The sequence below is a fragment of the Cryptotermes secundus genome, unplaced genomic scaffold (genome assembly GCF_002891405.2).
Source record: "Cryptotermes secundus unplaced genomic scaffold, Csec_1.0 scaffold1288, whole genome shotgun sequence".
In the NCBI taxonomy this organism is placed as follows: Eukaryota; Metazoa; Arthropoda; class Insecta; order Blattodea; family Kalotermitidae; genus Cryptotermes; species Cryptotermes secundus.
In genome coordinates, this window is record NW_019723927.1 from 534,316 (window position 1) to 553,200 (window position 18,885).

General features: G+C 40.1%; 1 protein-coding gene across 8 annotated transcripts in view; it reads right to left on the reverse strand.

The window, feature by feature from the left end:
* Positions 1 to 17,689, reverse strand: part of LOC111862203 (peroxisomal acyl-coenzyme A oxidase 3) — a 44,100-nt gene extending 26,411 nt beyond the window's left edge. For 2 of the 8 annotated variants that reach the window (XM_023847410.2, XM_023847402.2), the window contains exons 1-3: positions 10,563 to 10,939; positions 7,235 to 7,381; positions 2,946 to 3,098 (exon numbers count right to left, since the gene is read on the reverse strand). In XM_023847410.2, coding sequence (XP_023703178.1) covers positions 2,946 to 3,098; positions 7,235 to 7,261 — 180 coding nt within the window. In that variant the 5' untranslated portion in view covers positions 7,262 to 7,381; positions 10,563 to 10,939. Of the gene's footprint in view, positions 1 to 2,945; positions 3,099 to 5,008; positions 5,129 to 7,234; positions 7,382 to 10,127; positions 10,147 to 10,347; positions 10,524 to 10,562; positions 10,941 to 17,609 lie in introns of those variants that run through there. The other 6 variants (XM_023847403.2, XM_023847404.2, XM_023847405.2 and 3 more) reach the window with 6 other exon arrangements.
* Between the last annotated feature and the right edge of the window lie 1,196 nt (positions 17,690 to 18,885).

An 18,885-nucleotide genomic window follows, 5' to 3' on the forward strand; every position in this document is an offset into this window, starting at 1 on the left:
GCAACAAGCCATCATGTTGTCCTATTATCAAAATTGTCCAGCCAAGACCACTCGCGCACCAAGGCCGGTACCTCGGTGGAATAAAAAGCTGAGTGGGCTGAGAGTCAAAACAAGAAAGCTACTTAATACAGTGAAAAGAACTGGTCAGTGGGATGCCTATATGGAGGTCATCACCTGTTACAACAAAGAAACAGGGAAAGCCAAACCATCCTCATGGACGAGGTGCTGCCAGGAGATCAATGATGTCTTCACTCAATGACAATGGGCATTACCCAGTAGGATATGTTGATGGCATAGCAATCCTTATGAATGGGAAATTTCTTCAGACTGTGTCAGAGGTCTTACAACCATCCCTGTGCATAGTCCAACAATGTTGCGAAAGAACAAATTTATCTATCAACCCAAACATGATGGCAATTATACCCTTTACTAGGAAGAGAAATATAAAGGGACTTAAGCAACCAATCCTCTCAGGCAAAATGATCCAGCTTTCCAGTGAAGTCAAGTAGGTGAGGGTGATTGTGGAGCAATTTGTGAAATGAAGATTGACAGGGGAAACCAAAGTACTCAGAGAAAACCTGTCCCAGGCCCACTTTGTCCACAACAAATCCCAACAAATTGTGAGTCTATTTCGTCACTTGGGCCAGTTCTTTATGGACCCAAGTGATTATTATGATGCCCCCATAAACAAAGTCCTACATTTCATCCAAAGTGTAGGACTGACAAAGGGTTCAACACCCCCAAAAAGGAAGCACAATAGGTCACTGAAGGTCACAGCGCAAAAACCAGAAAAGCCCACCCCTTATGCATTTATTCATTCATTCATAGGTTCAATGACTGAGTTTCACAGTAGCAGTGCTAAAATTAGTTTATGATTAGATACAGATCATTCATGATATTACTCTCACTCTCCGTGACCTGTAGTCCACAAGCGAACTATGCTGACTGAGTGACCGCTGCTTGTCGGTGAAGTTAGTGCCAACTTTAGAGGATAGAGGGTGTTACGTGGTCAGCGCGACGAATCCCCATTGCTGTTAATTTCGGTTTTATAGACTGCAGCCGCCATTTCCTTGAAATAGCTTCTCAATTATCCTCACGAGGCTGAGTGAACCCCATTCCAGACCCACTACTTCTCAGAAAATCTAGTAGCGCCGGGAATGAACATGGATCTCTGGATCTGTAGCCAGGAACTCTGACCACTAGACCACAGAGGCAATCATTCATGATATTATTAGATTTTAAATTTGGAAAAGGCTTGCTACCATTTGGCATGAAATCTTTTATCTTCCTACATCCTATCTAACAACAAATTTGTCACATCCTTTTCGAATACTTTCAAATGAAATGAAATCTGACACCATGTATACATGTTGATTGAAAGCAGCAAAAAACAGAAAACTGGTGCAGGTTTGTACCCATCCACTGGTTGACTTTTTGGCCATTTTTATACGTATGATAATCTAAACTGCAAGATGGAAATAAGGATGGTAAAGCATAAAAGCGTGTTTTCACCAGCATTTCACAAACAAAGGTAAAATTTGCGCTGTATAAGACTAACTTTTCCCTGGAAAATACTGCCTAAAATTTGCAACTACCTTATAATGGAGAGGTACAAGACCGTTTTCCTTAAAAGAATTCCCCTCAAAATCAGTGTGTGCCTTACAGTCTATAAAATACGGTAAACTATTCAATTTACAAAATCATAAATCACAGTGCAAACAGGCTAAGTGACAGCGGTTGCAACATCCATGCCAAATGAATGAAAATAACCAACATAATAAGTAAAACTAACAGAACTTTCAGGAATAAAAAAGGAAACACCTGGAAGGCAGTATTAATAAAAAAAACAGTAAAAACAAAATCAACATTTGCATGAGGAACTAAGGAGAACCATTATAAACATGTATGACAACAGTTGCTGAGATTCAAACCAGGCACCTCGCAAATACATGCACTACTGCTTGAGCAAACTTGCTCAATGCTATACGAAGACAAATGCAAAAGGGATGCTAAGAAAACACGGGAAACAAACAGCCTTCACACTGAAACTACTGTGATTGTTGGTTGCTAGTCTGTTCAACAAAATGAATGATATACAAATATGCGGAACTGTATAACAGCAAATTAATAAGCCAGTCTTTGAAACAATTCCTGCAGTTTGATTTCTGCTAATACAACTCCATTTTTTAAAGTACGAAACCTGGAAGACTTCTGGGACAGCTCTGAAGTGTTATTTTCAGAGCATAATCTGTATACATGCAACATGTTTGAATGTAGAGCAGTGGCTGGGAAATGAAAACATGGCCTCATTTAACTCTCTTTGAAAGAGCTGTCTACTTTGTGCTGGTTTCTTGCTTACTTTTCTTTTCCACTCTGAAGATGGAAGCAATATGTTCCTCTGAAAAGCTGGTTCACTTTTACTAGACTAAGTGACCTTATATTCCACAAGAATAAAATAGAATAATACAAATTTATTCTTATAAATGTTAGCTTATAAAAGTTCATCACAGAAACTTCCACAAAACGTTCAACAGAATAGAGACTTTAAGAGAGAAACAGAAACCCATCCATAAAATGTGAAAAAGGGAAGAAAAGCTCATTTTAGGGACTACCACAGGCACAAAAACACACAAATATGATTAGGTAAAAACAGCAATATCTTCTGGGATATCACATTGCACAGTCAGATCTCATAAGATTGGATAACAGCCAATAGAAGCGAAAGATTGTGCAGCAAAAAGCATCTTCATCATGTCATGCCATCATCTGAGACTGAAATTGATATGAGTTCTTGGAACAGAACATGCTTTGTGGGCAAATATGGGCAGCACATGCCCTTGCAAGGACACATTGGAGGGACGAGAGTGGGGAGTGGAAGGGGAAAGAAAGAGCTGTTCTTATCAGTAAGGTGCTAACTAAGGAAATACGTATCATACTGTACTTACTTTAAGTTTCAGAATTTCTGGTTTATCAAAAACTAACTTCAATTTCTTCCAGTCAAAGGAAGCTTGCTTTCTATAAACATTTAGGGGACCTTCTGGTAAATTTGGAATGAAGTCTGTATCTTCCTCCATTGCTGTTGCCTGGCGTGGATAACACTGGAAGATAACACCACATGAAACATAAAACAGATAGTTCTGGAGAGCAGATGTTGACTGACATGTGCTATGGAGATGGGAGGTGGGGGGAGGCTGAGGGGATCGAGTCCGCATGCGGCATAACCTCATTAGAGCCTTTTGATTTTAAGACTTAATTACCTTAGTTTAACTTCTTCTTCTGCCCTTCTCTCATTGCACTCACACCTGTTCTAACTTTAAAGCCATCTTTGGCCTTGCCTCCCTGTATTTAGATACTCATTTGGTTTGTGAGAAAGTTTTGGCAGGCTGTTTGTTGCTCTCCTCTGCGTAAGGTGGGTCAAATAATGGTTTTTCTCTGCAGCAATCTATTTTTCCAATTAGCAAATAACATACGAAGTACCTTCAATATATATTCATTTTTAATTCTGTTTAACCTGATACATCCATTGCCATACATTAAAAAGCTTCACAGTTCAAAGTTAGTTTAAAACCATCACAACAGTCTCACTAGATTACACAAGTTCGTACTTATGTTTTGTGGCATGTAGACCTGTTGCTAGGCAACGACTGCAAAATAACTATACAACGGCCGTTACTAGGCAGCAGCCTATAAAAACCAACAGAAAAAAATATGTTTTCTGTGTGGTCCATGCTGAGGTGTTATAAACAGGCCAAGTTAGGAATTACAGTTAGTTAGATAACCACTGCGGTTCAGCTGTTGTGGGGTGCTGATGTGAGAAGCTGGTATCTGAGGCCAGGGACAGTTCTGGAACCCAGGGGAAGGGGAATGCCTGCCACTGGAAGCAGCTACCAAGCAATGGCCAGTGAAGACTGTAACAGACTGAGAAAACCCAGCGTGTTCTGTAGTAATTTGTGAAGCATGTTGCACATTGAGAGCACAATCCTTACTTATAGTTAGAAGTTGTAAGAGTTCAATAAATCCGATTAACAATCCAAACCCCGTCTATAGTCACTAAAACCACATGAGAGTACAATTGGATGACCCAAGAAACTGTAAAATTTACTGTCGTGCACTAATGCATGGTTTCAGGAGTCCTCACACAATTAATATTTAGTATTATCAGTAACACTGTCAATATTTCAATCACTAGTACTTGGTCATTTTACTGCTCATAGAGTGAACATTCAGAACAGACAATAAGAGGAATGTATGTTGCAGTTATATTAGGATCAAGATTTGAAAAGGGGGGAAATCAAAACAGTGGGTGAAAGACTGGATTACAAAACAGGGAAGATATACCCAGCTAAACCTTTTGAAGGAAATACAGATACCCAACACCAGTGATTTTCATAACTATTTTTGAATGAGTCACGACATCTATCATCAATTATTAGTATTAATGTTTCCAAAGATATCTAAACAAGATACCAATACAAGAAGCTCTTTCTGCAAAAGAAAGCCTGGCAGCTACTCTTAGGTTATTAGCTACCAGAGGAAAGTTTGAATATTTCAGAATTTTCAGAAACCACATCTCCAACAGTAAGTGAAATTGTAAGGGAGATTTGTGAAGAAACTATCTGTAAATTAAGGGGATTATAAAGGCATAACAAACATTTTTTTAATTGAACACCCACATTATGTTAATACCTTCTGTAATACACATAAAACATTTCTAAATAAGAACAGCCATAAAGAAACTGTGTTACAAGTTTTGATTGAATCTAGCTCATAACACAATATTTTAAAAATAGTCACCCAATACGGGCCAAGAACTGCTTCCTGGTTTAGAAGATATGGCAGACTACAGAACTGCATAGAAGCAGAACTACTATGCAGTGTGTTCATTTAGTCAATTTCACATTCTTGTCAAGTGTGCCTAATTCTGCTGTAAAAAAAGTATATCATTAACTGCCTTCTCAGCATACAATTCTTGGTCTCTTGGCAAACAATTTAATTTTGAAGTCCAAACCTTTGCTATGGGAGCTGGGATAGTGTAGTCGGTATAGCAACTGGCTAGGTGCTGAACGAACGTGGGGTAGGGGTTTGAGCCCCAGTAGGGTCAAGAATTTTCTCTTCTTAATAGACCGGCTCTGGGGTCCATCCAACCTTCATCCAATGAGTACCAGGGGTTCTTTCCCCGGGCGTAAAGCTATCACTCACCTCCAACTAGTGCTGCGGTCAAGAAAATGTGGATCTATACATCCACTCCCCCATAACTTCATGGCATAGTGCTTAATTAGTTATGCACAGGGACAACTTTACCTTTCACCCTTTGCTTTGATATCACTAACAACTTCCTGTTGTCTGAAGTATCAGCTACAAGCACCAGAGAGTAATCAGTTATGCATCTTAGTTTCTGCTTTCTTTTATTTTACTTTTATTATGGATGCCTCAAGGGAATTCTGCAACCACTGGAGAAGTTTCCCATCTATTTTATTCTTCAGTATCATCATGACATGCTGCATTTCTTAAAATATTTTGGCATGTAGACCCATTGCCAGGTGGCACCATGAGATATGCGACTGTATGGTGGCCACTGCTAGGCAGCAGCAAACAAACAACAGAGGAATGGTGTTTTCTGCATGGTCCACTAAGCAACAATTGAAGAGTAACAGAGGAACAGTGTTTTCTGTGCCGACAGTGCCAAGACGTTATAAGCAGGACACTTAGTGAGAGTTATCTAGTGGAGTGAGCTGCTGCTGTTAGAAGTTGGCAGCCAAGGTATGGAGACAGTCCAGGCACCCAGAGGAAGCGGAATGTCTACTGTTGGGAGCCATTACCAGAAAGCTGATGAAGACAGCTGAAAAAACTGTACTGAACTGTAGAGTGTGAATTAGCAACAGTGCTACAGTAACTTGTAGTTACAAGATGTGTGTATTGCAATAAATCCAATTACCAATCCAAACCCAGTCTATAGTCACACTTCATAAAATCATGACAATATAAGTTCAAATTATCAATATTGTCAAATAGTCTGCCAAGTAATATTATGAAAATTTTGAAACAACACTGTATTTTTTAAATTTACCTTTAAAAAGCAACACAAATTGAAGACTGCTGTCTGTAATTGTGATTAACAGGAGTTCCACATGTTCTTCACTTGCCTTGGAGCTAATGATGGGAAATGAGCAAACTCCGGCTCCATATACTACAATTGGTATAGTAACACTGGGTGCCAATCGTGAATTCATATTGGAAGATGCTGGGGCCAACTTTTGTGAATCTGACATTAGAGTGCTGCATCACAAGAATGTCTGAAGATATTTCAATTGAATAACTTAAATATTCTGAAGAGAGAGGACAGTCTCCACATGTTTTTGTGTGTAATGAAGCATTTGCTTTGCACACCATTGTAATGAAACGCTACAGGAAACATGACTTTGTGGAAGTCTGTCAAATTTAAAACCACAGCCTGATCTGAGCCTGACATGAAGTGGAAAATGCATCTGACATACTTTCCACAAGATCTCGAGTATTGCAAAGATCTATCCATCTGGGACCACAAAAAGCAAGCATGACAGCATCGGTTTGTTGTTATTTACACAATATCTTACTTACTAAACCCCGTAAGTCATACTGTGAAATTGTTCAATTAAACAGAGGAGCACGCGGTAGTGTAGTGGTTGAGGCACTACGCTACAAGCCGGAAGGTTGCGGGTTCAAGTCCCAATGAGGTCATTGGATTTTTTTCAATTGACCTAATCCTTCCAGCCACACTATGGCCCTGGGGTTGACTCAGCCTCTAACAGAAATGAGTACCAGGAATTAATTAAATAATTTTCCTGGGGAGTAAAGTGCAGCCGGCGCGTAAGGCTGACAACCTTACTGCCATTTTTGAGCCAACTGTCTAGATAATGTGGGACCCTCAACGTCTCACAACCCTATGGGCCTCCATGGCCTGTTACAGGGATAGCTTTACTTTACTTACTGCGGCAGATAAACTGATTACAGGAACTGCAGGACCCATAATTTATTGCCCTCTCTAAAGAAAGGTACATTTCAAAAGCCTCAAGATGATGTAAAACATATATACAACAGGTGTTATTCCAGTGACAGGCATTTTCAATGGCAAATTGACTGTTTGCCATGAGCATGCACGTATGATCGTACAGCTGTGTAGTAGAAGACATTAAATAAAGTTGAAAACAATTACTGTAATCCTAAAAAAAATAAGCAATGAAAAGACTTTACTCACATGGTTCTGTTTCTCAGCGTAAGACATACTCCGCCTTGGTTTCTCTTGGCTTTGAAAAATTCAGTTATTCGAATATCCAAGAACGCTTCTCATAATTATTGTCTGTATGAGCTCTCGAATGCCTATACTTGATTTTTTAACCAATTCCTATAATCAGATCAAAGAGTACTGACTTTCATTTTTGTCATCTGCTAATGCACCTGCTATTTCTAGTACATAAGAGCAATTTCTCATATGCTAGAGTCTTCTTCGGTTTGTTCTATCTAGTAAATTCCAATGTAAATTTATAAAAACAGTGATAACTCAAAGAAGTCCTGGCCATTGGCAACGCAGTACTGAAGGAATACTGTTAATACCTATTTTACACAGTCAATAGTACTGACAGACTCTCTTTGGTACTGAATATATTTGCGGACACTTCATCATTCCATCAATAATTAATCAGGCAATCAGTATTGCTAATAGTATTCTATACTGGTAGCCAGTCACGGTAGCCTAACAGTCCAAGGCATGTACTGTCTTCGCTCACTTGGAAACCAGGATCGTGGGTTCAAATCCCACTCAGGGCATGGATGTTTAGTTTGTGTGTGTGCGTTTTTCTGCGTCTGTGTACAGGTAGAGGCCTTGCGACGAGCTGATCACCCACCCAAGGAGTCCTACCGAATGTGTAAGATCTAGAAAAACCAAAGTGAACGGAGAAGTTCATGGAGGTAGGCCTAGGCCCACTGGAGCTGTAGTGTCAAGGGAAGAAAAAATTCTGTAGTGGTAATAATAATGTTCCTGTGATGGCTACTTTCATCAAATTCTTATTCTCAAACTTGAATTCCCTCGTGAAGAATTCCAAGCCTGAAGAAATTGAACATCTTCTCTTCAGCTGTTGGTAAACCCCATAAATTCATCACTTCTGAGAAAATTCAGAGTGCAAAATAAACTCTCACGTCAGACTGACAGTTGTAGACTTGTTGTTATGATCAAACAGTACTGGCTGTGAGAAACTGAAATGTAATTTTTCTTTTTCTAATTTTCTTCCTTGAATAAAACCTTGTTCAAAAAAAGTCACAGTTGTACATAATAATAATTGTGTTACCTGTTAACATATAACTACCGACACTCATTCTTCCAGAAGTGTACTGACAATTGTAACTGTATTTAAAAATGTTACAACACATTTAGAAACAGACTGATGTTAATTGTGAATTATGTATTTGCTTCTTTCCAAACTGCATCCCACATACAAGGTTTGACTTTCTGGACATTATCCATTGTCCTAATTTTTATTTAAAATTACGTTTTACAGATGGGGCCCTATCCCTGACATCATGAAAAAGCCAAATCAATTTATCTAGTCCCTACCTCCAGAAAATGTCCAAAAAAGTTGATCACTGTATTAATATACCATCATTACAAACTTTTATATCTTACTTGCGTTCCACATATTTATGAGGTTTATGACAGAGGTTCTGCACATTTCATTAGAATCACAAGCCTGAGATTTTATATTCAAATTTTAAATTCATGCTGATCACAGTGCCCACATGGCTTATGGTTTGCTTTAACACTAGAACTGAAGGTTCAAATCCTATTCTGGACATGGATATATGTCTGCGTAGGTACAGGACTTGTGATGTGCCAGTCTCCCATCCAAGAAGTCCTAAATGGTACAAGCCAAAGGGCCTAATCTATGAAAACTGAAAAAGTGTTAAATCCAAATACTGTTTCTAACTTCTGAAATCATCTGTAACTAGGAAATGTATTTCATACACTGTCTACTCACTAACATAGTACGTTAAAGACAACACACACTGACTCACATACAGCCTATCATTTACAGATCACTCACGTAACAGACTAAACTCTGCTACACTAGTTTTGTTCTTTAACAAGCTTCTGGAGTCAAATCTAAAGCTTTCACAGTGGCTAAAGTTCACAAAATCTTCTCAGTATACCAGGTGTATCATATAGTTAAAAATTTACCAGACCCTGATGATGGGAGCAGAGATGGTCCCTGAAACATCAGTAATTTTAACCAACTGACACAGCCAATAGTTTAAGTAGATATAATCAAGTGCTGGGGTGTACTGCCTGATGTTCAGTTCTGTGGTATAGTTGGCTACTTTAATTGAGTCCGGTATGTGTAATTACAGAGTTGGGTAATGATATTGTGCTGGCTAGTTAGGTTTATCATATACATCAGGGACAGTCACAGATGAGTGACATGAGAAACTGAAATACTTAAGAGGAACACCTGCTCCAGTACCACTTTCTACCATGAATCCCACATAAACTGTCCTGAGACTGAACCTGGGTCTCCATAATGAGAAGCTGGCATTTTACAGCATGAATTATCATATAGAAGGGCTGAAGGTATACCAAATGGTAATAATATGCATAGTTTAACATATTAATTTTCCTATCATTTAATAATTCATGAAAACAGACCTTTTCTATGGTTCTTGTGCGTTTTGGTGTGTGTACTGTGGCAGTTGAGGGTGGCAGTGGTAGAGGATCATACAGTATTTTTTAAGTACACAATGCAGACACAAAACCAGAGGAACATAATGGCATGTTCTCACACAAGAATTGCAAAAACCATAAGAAATGGATTCATTCAGCCTTACTTATCATATTCTCAAACAAGAGTTATCACTTAAGTATGAGTCAACTAATTTCACTCACATATATATATATATATATATACAAATGTTACCAGTGTGTAAGATTTTTAGACAGTCAACAAAGTATTCATAATTTAAATGAAATGTCCAATGTAAAGGGTTTCCTGTTTTCTTATATGTAAAAAAGTAAAATATTCTGACTGTTTTGCTTTAATTTGCATGCACTTTCTTTTTCAGTTATTAAAATAAAAATAAGATCTTGTTTTACTCTTGCCTACTGCTGAAATAAAACTAATACTGCACACATCTGCTTCTTTCACGGGATACAATCCCTCACGACCTACCACAATTGTCACCAATATTATTATACATTCATGTTACACATTAGGAATAAGAAATTAAATCCAGTATTCTTCTCAGAAATTTGATTACACCCCGTGGTGCTGAATATTTGTAGTACTGTCACTTAAGTAAGACCGCCATAAAACTGCGAATCACCTCTAATTTTATCTGACTGACAAGCAACACATCTTCTTATTTAAAGTCGGTCATGCTTTCAAAGCAACTTAATTTTCAACTTGGTCATATTTTGTACTTCAAAATTAATCAACACAAAAGGTCACCGTCCTAGTCTCTAAATGGTGAACACGAGGTAATTCATTATGAAACCGGTTCCTAGCCCGAATAAGTAGCGTCGCTGGTAATTCACTCACCTGAGTTCTCTATGATGTAGAATATCGCAGTTCATCAAATACCACCACCCTTTTCCTTTCACGTGGGCTGCGAAACTAAAAATTTACCTGTTGCCCGCGTTTAGTCAGCCGGCTCACTGATGCCGCGAACACTATGCACAACCCTTGGACACTACTGTCCAGTCGGTCTAATCTTTTCCTGGCGTCCCTCAATATGACACTATAGCGATGACCAGTCCGATCAATTAACGTTACTACCGTCTTTCCCGACCACAATATTGAAATGCTTCCCGGTTTTGACGTGACGAAGTTCAGCCGGTTCAACGTACAGCACACGTGCAACGGCCCAAGCCAATCCAAGCTTCTTCCCTCGATACATTTACGTCATCGATGCTTTTCATGCTTTTGTGGTCATTACCGACATGGCCACTGCGAGCGCTATTGCGTAGCTCTCGAGCTCCCGAGTCGATGGTGCAGGCCATACGAGAAGTGCCGGGAAGATCAAATCTCATACTTCCTTTCACTACAAACTGAGATTATTTTATATCACAAGTGGGGTAAAACTTTATTATGTATGTGTAGGTATTTCAGTAAAACAATAACATAGGCTCAATTTTTACAGAACATAAATTGCACATGCATTAAAAAAATTTTAAATGGTCAAGCTACTGTCAGATCATCGTCAATGAAAACAGGATGCATCAAGAGAAGGTGAAGATGGCTGTAGGGTAGGAGAGACTTTGTGAGAGAGGTTGCAGTGTAGGTATTACTGACGAGAGGGATTTATGAAATATACTGTTGAGATGGCCTCGGGTGCCGTTATATACATGCTACGTTTCATAAAGATAGGTCCAGGCATTCAAAGATTGTTAGGAAGGTATACCTATGAAGACAGAAAACTGATTTCATAAGCCTACTTGTAAGGTAAAAAAGGTAAAGTTGTCCCTGTGCTTAACTAATTACGAAGTGCGCCATGAAGGCGTATGGGGGAGTGGTTGTATAGATCCATATTTTCTTGACCTCGGCACTAGTTGGAGCTGAGTGGTCAGCTTCACACCCCGGCCGCTTTACCCCCGGGGAAAGAGCTCCCCTGTACTCCTTGGATAGTAGGCTGGGTGGGCCCCAGGGGCGGTCTGGAAGATATGGAGAAGAGAAAATTCTTGAACCTATAAGAACGCGAAATGTTAGCCCTCGGTGGTCCAGCTCGTAGCCAGTCGCTATACCGACTGCGCCAACCCGGCCCCAAGCCTACTTGTATCTTTTCAAAATAAGGAATGTAGGCAAAAATATTACTAAATCGACACAGAACAATTATAAAATGGCAACGCAAGTGTTTGTATGTGTCGCTTGCAATAAGTTTTGAAGGAAGACGCTGGTTATCTAGGGACTCGATACAAAAGTTAAATAATTTTAAAATTTCAAGGTAGTTGTCAATGGCAGGAAAAGCCAAAATTTCACTCCAGGCGACGAAGATTCCCCCGGTTAAGAACAGCTCAATTTTCTCAAAAATTTCGTCGTACTGAATAACACAAAATTCCCAGACACCATAGCGGAAACGGCCGTAAGTATCGCATTTCTTAAAATGGCAGTCAAATAAACAGTGCAGTGTCAATAAAACGCGTCTTCATCTGGTCACAGCTCTCGCAGCGTTGCTGTCGATTTCAGACTAAAAGTGTCAGAGCTTGCAGTTCACAGCATCCGTTACATCAATGCACAACTTGCTCAGGTGGTCATGGGCAGCTGAAATTAATTTTCATTTGAGAGAAAGTGGATGAGAGGGGTGGTAAATTGTTCCCACCTAAATTCTTGCTGCCCTAGAGGACCGCCTGTTCGTTTTTACTGGCAGGTCGGCCCTGAAAAAAATTGCGTAGGACACAACATTAGTTCGAAAGGAAACATCAATCATACCGCTCCTAACTGGCGCATTTTACTGCTCTGATCAATGGGTATTTGTAATGCTGTTGCTAAATGCAAAATGGAAATTATAACACCAAACTGATAATAGCATGCTGTAGTGGTAACAGTGTGTAAGTTATAATACGTTGGGCCGCGCCATAGCTTAAGCGGTTAGTCGCTGGCTTCCCACAAGACGGCCCGGGTTCAATCCCGGGTCTGGTCAAGTGGCGCTGGGGCAGGTTTTCTCCGAATACGTCGGTTTCCCCTGCCAATCTTCAATCCACCAATTGCTCCACAACCACCCTCATCTATCATCTGGGGCTGGTACAATAGGCCAGATTTGGCCGCAGTACAAGGGACTTAGTCCCACCCCACCCCCACACTACTATGTACATTCTACATCACTCACACTTACTCATGGAGATGAGGCCTTCTTAAGAAGCCGTCAATTGTGCAGCTACTGAAGAATTTCCCTGCATTTTATGGAACCCGAAGGTTCATTATCGTGTTCTCAAGACCCCTCCACTGGTCCCTATCCTGAGCCAGATCAATCCAACCCATATCATCTCATCCTATATCTCTGAGATCCATTTTAATACTGTCCACCCACTACACCTTGGTCTTCCCAGAGGTCTCTTTACTTCTGGCGTTCTCACCAGTATCCTATATGCATTCCTCTACTTCCCCATGCTACATGCTCCGCCTATCCCATCCTCCTTGACTTGATCATTCTAGTTATACTTAGAGAAAAGTACAAGTTATGAAGTTCCACATTATGCAGTTTTCTCCAACCTTCTTGTCCCTTCATCTCCCTTCGGTCCGAATATTACGTACATTTTCACAGGTTCATTAAACAAAGAAAAATGTCAGCTCTCGTCAATTTTGGGGCACCTGTTCGCAAACATATCTAGTAAAGAGATGCACGCAGAAAATACAGTAGAATGATACTTTATGACCTTGAAGACAGTAAACAGTTTGACATCCGCGCTCTGTTTAAACACGTGTATTTACATAGTGCTGCTCTCGTACGATAACTTCGGCAACTACATTACCGAGCGCCTACTGGTTACTAGTGTCACCTGCAGGAATTTTTATAAACTGTTGAATCTATAACCGTCAAAATATTTGCGGCAGCATTGAAGCCTGATAGCTCAGTCGGTATAGTAACTAAGAGTAGAGGCTGGAAGGCCGAGGAATCAGCGTTCCATTCCCGGCAGAGGCAAGAGAATTTATCTTCCCACAGCATCCAGACCGGCTCTCGGGCCCACTCAGCCTCCTGTCCAATAGGCACCGGTGACATTTTCACCGTGGGTAAAGCGGCTCATGCGTTAGACCGACCACTCACCTACACCTAGTTCCCAAGTTAACAATGCGTGAAGCTATGCCTTTATTCGCCCCTACGTTTTCATTGCGTGGTGTGTAATTAAGCACAGAGAGATCCTTATCTTTCATTATTCGTCAGCTCTGCATAGCTTACTGATTACCTACTCGAAAAGCTGATAAACCCACCTTGTGACAAACGAATGGAAGTGTACACCCCGAAAGGGAATGTTTGAAGTTTATTGAGTTTGTAAGATTTGAGGCTTTCACGGCGGTGACTATGAAGAAAGCAATCTTCTGGGATTTGGCACCGTGTATATGTGGTGTTAACCGACGTTTCGGAGGAACGGTCTCTTCGCTTGCAGATTTCTTATATTTTTTCTTCTACCCTGAAGATGGAGGCGATACGTTCCTCCGAAACGTCGGTTAACACCACATATACACGGTGCCAAGTCCCTAAAGACTGCTTTCTTCATGTTATTTATTCCTTGGCTGTACGGTTATTACAAAGAATTATTTGAGAATTCTCTAACTGCGTAAAACGACCGATCAATCGAGAGATCTATACTTGAAATTTCATTTAAAATACCCAATATGATACGTAGCTTAATACAGGGGAAAATCTTGAGACTATGACAAATGAATATCGTGATGTATCAAGGGGGAGGGGTGGGGGCAGTAGCGATGGTAATGTAGGCAAAGCCCCCTACAGAGAATAAAGCAGCTTCGACATAAGCTACTCTGTCGCGTTTAAGTTGCTCCTCCAGCATGTCTGGACAAGGATACTAGAAATACTCGTACTGCTTTCTTGACTACAAGCGGGAAATCCTTGTATCCTTGTATCCTTGTTCCTACATAAAAACTAATGCAACGGCGAAGTGAGAGCTGTGACATAAGCAATTTTTTGTTACCATAGCAACGAAATCTAGAGCGTTAACTAGTTGCCCGAAAATAAGCTATCTATTAGGCCACGAACGAGCGAGTAGTCTACTGTTTCAGTAAATCTATCTACTCTGTGAACATTAATGATATTTGTATGCAAATATGTGAAGTGTAGAAGAGAGAGCAGTGGAGACGGGTTGTAGAGGAGGCCAAGGCTCACCCAGGGCTGTAGCGCCGAGTGGTTGGTAGGTAAGTAGGTAGTGTACTAGTGTAAAGGAGAGAGTTTACGATGACTATTTGTGTTTGTTATTCGTAGGAGATGATGTTAAACGTCGGCCTCGGCTTATAATGCGATAACCTGTAGGACTGGAGAGTGATAATGGAGAAAGCAAGGGTAGTTAAGAGTACGAAAGCTTCTGTAACAAATGAAGAGACTTTTCGTTGAATTTTCAAAGGGTGTTACACTACTTACGGCCATGGGGATTCGTTGCGCTGACCACGTGACAACTCCATTCGCTAAAGCTGGCATTAACTTCGCCGAAAAGCGGCGGTCGGTCGGTCGGTCGGTATAGTTAGCTTGTAGACTACAGGCCACGGAGTTTGTTTTGATTTGTTTTGTTACACTAGTTATAAATAAATATAGAAGTACAACACCCGCAACCAAACAGGGAACACACAACACCAGACAAGATATACCCTGAGAATAAGAGGAACGACTCCCATAGTGGTGAAACTATGCGCGGTGTTAGAATTGGGACAGATAAGATAAATAATCTTAACAAGATTTAGTATATATATATTTATTATAATTGACGAACGTTTTTAAATACTTTTTAAATTTTACAATGACGTAATGGCAAGCAATGAAATAGATTGACGTAAATGGAGCACCTGATGATGGCACTATAGTGCCGAAACATGTCGTGAAGTAACAAGTAAAATTGAGTGCACTAAAAGACGGACACTGCTCACATATCATGGACAAATATAGAAGTATCTACATAAATAAAGCTGCAGGTGTACTCTATTTCCGCTCCTCTACGCCCTTTGATACAGAAACTATTGCTCAGCTGTACTCTCGTATGTGTTCTCCGAAGTTGTTTTCTTCACGTGTATCCTCTGTTAGTAGCTCCAGTAATGCAGGTGTCAAGTGGAAACAAATATAAGCATTATATGTATAAGTAAAGCTATCCCTGTAACAGGCCGTGGAGGCCCATAGGGTTGTGAGAGGTTGAGGCTCCCACATTTTCTAGACAATCGGCTCACAGATGGCGGTGAAGTTGTCACCCTTACCCGCCGGCCGCCCTTTACCCCCCAGGAAGATTCCTCTCATTTCCGTTAGAGGCTGGGTCGACCCCAGGACTATACTGCGGCTGGAAGGATTAGGTAAATTGAAAAATCCACCTCATCGGCACTCGAACCCGCGACCTTCAGGCTTCTAGCATAATGCCACGCTACCCCGTGCCCCGGTTATTTGTATAGGCACTCTAAAAATCACGTTTTCAAAATTTCTGTTTTCATAAGTATACGACACGAAAATTGAGGTTGAATGAACGTATAAGGGGTGGGCCGTCTTGGCCCTTGCACCGCTACCACAGTGATCTATTGTGCCTCCCATTTTGATTATCCCCTCAGCAATCCTGCGCTTCGAATGAAGCGTAGGATTTTGTAGGTGGGGACGTCGAAATAGTCACTTGGTTCCATAAAATATTGACCCAAGTGACGCAATCTTAAATAAGCTAAGGCCTCACATTCGCACAGGATATGTGTGGTTGATAATTGAGCTTATAACGGAGATATAAAGATTACGGTCTTCTGAGATGTGAGGTCGTGCAGTTTGATAAATGGATGCCGATGTTTTGGAAGAACCTTTTTTCCATCACATCAGTGTAGAAGAGTTGCTATTCTGTTTCTGCCAGCATCTTAATGATAGAAGAGCACATGCAGAGAGTAGGCCTATCCCAAATCTTGGCACCCGTCTACAAAACTACACATACGCACTTCCCAGAAGGGCATAATTTTATTACGAAGTTGTTGCAAAAAGTAGCCTCGTTTCTTTTGTACATATTTGTTATGCTAGATAATTTATTTCATTAGAGAATTCGTTTGCTGGTTCTGAGATACATTATGTAGGATAAAACGGTGGGATGAACATGAATTATAACGGGTCAGGACTTTGAAGAATAAATTTAAAGTTGTTTTTTTTAATTTTGTAATCAGAAGTAAGTATCTGAGGTTAATATTTTTATGTAGGATTGCATTGTGTTTGGGTCTAAAAGTCAAGGTTTGAGATCAGCCGTCAAACAAACTTCTATTTAGGAACTCTCCTGTTTTTATATTTCTAAAGATACACTACTTGTTTCGACCGTAAATGGTCATCATGTGGTGGGATAAACAAAGCAGTAAAATTTTATACTTTAATTGTATAGATTAAAAAAATATATATACAATAATAATTGAAAAGTACAATATAAAGCAGTAAATTAGGTTGGATCTGATGTAATTTTTACGTTGGCGTAAGCAATAAGCCGATGGACCCTGTCACAACATGCACATTCATTGTCGTGGCTAATTCTTTGGGAATTTATTAAGTTTCAAGCCTTGATGTATAGTTTGGGCTCTTCGACCCTTTATGTTACCTTTCTACCCCTTCTGCCTATGAACTCTCGCGGTCAGTATAGACTAAATTGCAATTCTATGCTGTATTTTAATTTTAAAGTTCAGAATAGTTTTTCTTTGTGTCTGTTATATAATGTGGGGCGCTTTGATATTTTAAAACAAGGGAGTATTACATTTCGGGAAGTCAATAATTAGATAAATGATGAGGCAGAGGATGGAATTTTGGTTAAAAATGTAGAAGAGTCCTGCTTGAAATAAGGGCTGATGCGATGACGAAATAACCTAATAATTATATAAGAGGGTGTAAGGAATTACGGGTGCATTAAAGAAAATATAAATGTTTGTACTTACTGATATAACAGCAAGGGCTGAGCTGTGGACTTGGCGCGGTGTATTATATGCCCTTGTGGTATACGAACGTTTGGTATATAGGTACATCTGGAACGTAACTGACGGGTACGCTAAGGTTGTCGGGAACCGTGGGGGAGTGTTTTTTCTAGACGGTATTGTACGTAAGTGGCTGGTGGGGAAAATAAGCTTAAAGATTAATTCGAAACTTGTTTGTCCGACCTTGCATGTCGGACTATAACAGCAGAAAACGTGTCATTAAGATAAGTTATCCTGTGGGCGTATTTTGCATTTGCAATGTTTCTTAAGGTATTCACGTAAGAGAGGAACGCGGTAGTGTAGTTGATTGAGGCACTGCGCTACAAGCCGTAAGGTCGTGAAATCGAATCCCGATGAGATCACTGTTTTTTTTTTCAATTTACCTAATCCTTCCAGCCGCACTATGGCCCTGGAATCGACTCAGTCACTAACAGAAATGAGTACGAGGAAGATTCCTGGGGCGTAAAGGGCGGCCTGCGCGTAAGGCTAACAACCTCATCGTCATCTGTGAGCCGATTGTCTAGAAAATGTGGGAGCCTCAACGTCTCACAACCCTATGAGCCTCAATGGCCTGTTACAGGGATAGCTCTACTTTTACTCTTATTCATGTAAGAAACTTTCTTGTTTTTTCTTTTAAATGTCTGCAATGTCTTGTAGGAGGCAATTGGAGTATTCTGCTTCTAGATTATATTGTGAAAATTTAGTTAACCCTTTCAGGCCCTGAATGCAGAATTATAATAATCCGGACACAGAAGACAGAAAAGGAAAGACAGGATAGTAGATGGAAAAGGGGGAGAAGAGGGAAGAAAAGGGAAAGAGGAAGGATGACTTAAAATCATGGGTAAGATAGAAAAATGATAAGGAAATGCAGAATGGAAAAGCAGAAACATTTATAATGAACGACGTAATTACGATAGAACAGTGCTGAAAGTTTTATGTGTGTAAGAATAGCTCACGGAACAGGCAAAACGTTAGACGTGAAGGGCATCACTTTTGTCTTGAAGGTTTTAAATTGTAGTGCAAATTGCAAGAGTTACTGAAACAGCAATTCCGACAAGCCACATGAAAACAGAGTCGGTAAGCCTGAACGTGGAGTGGGGAGCACAGTCGAGTGCCGAATATTTGGGATGGTAACATCGAGAAGACATCAAATAATTGCAATAACTTAATACAGGCTACAATACGGTATATGTTTTTACCTCTTGTAGTACAGGGACATGAGATCGCCTCTGTGGTCTAG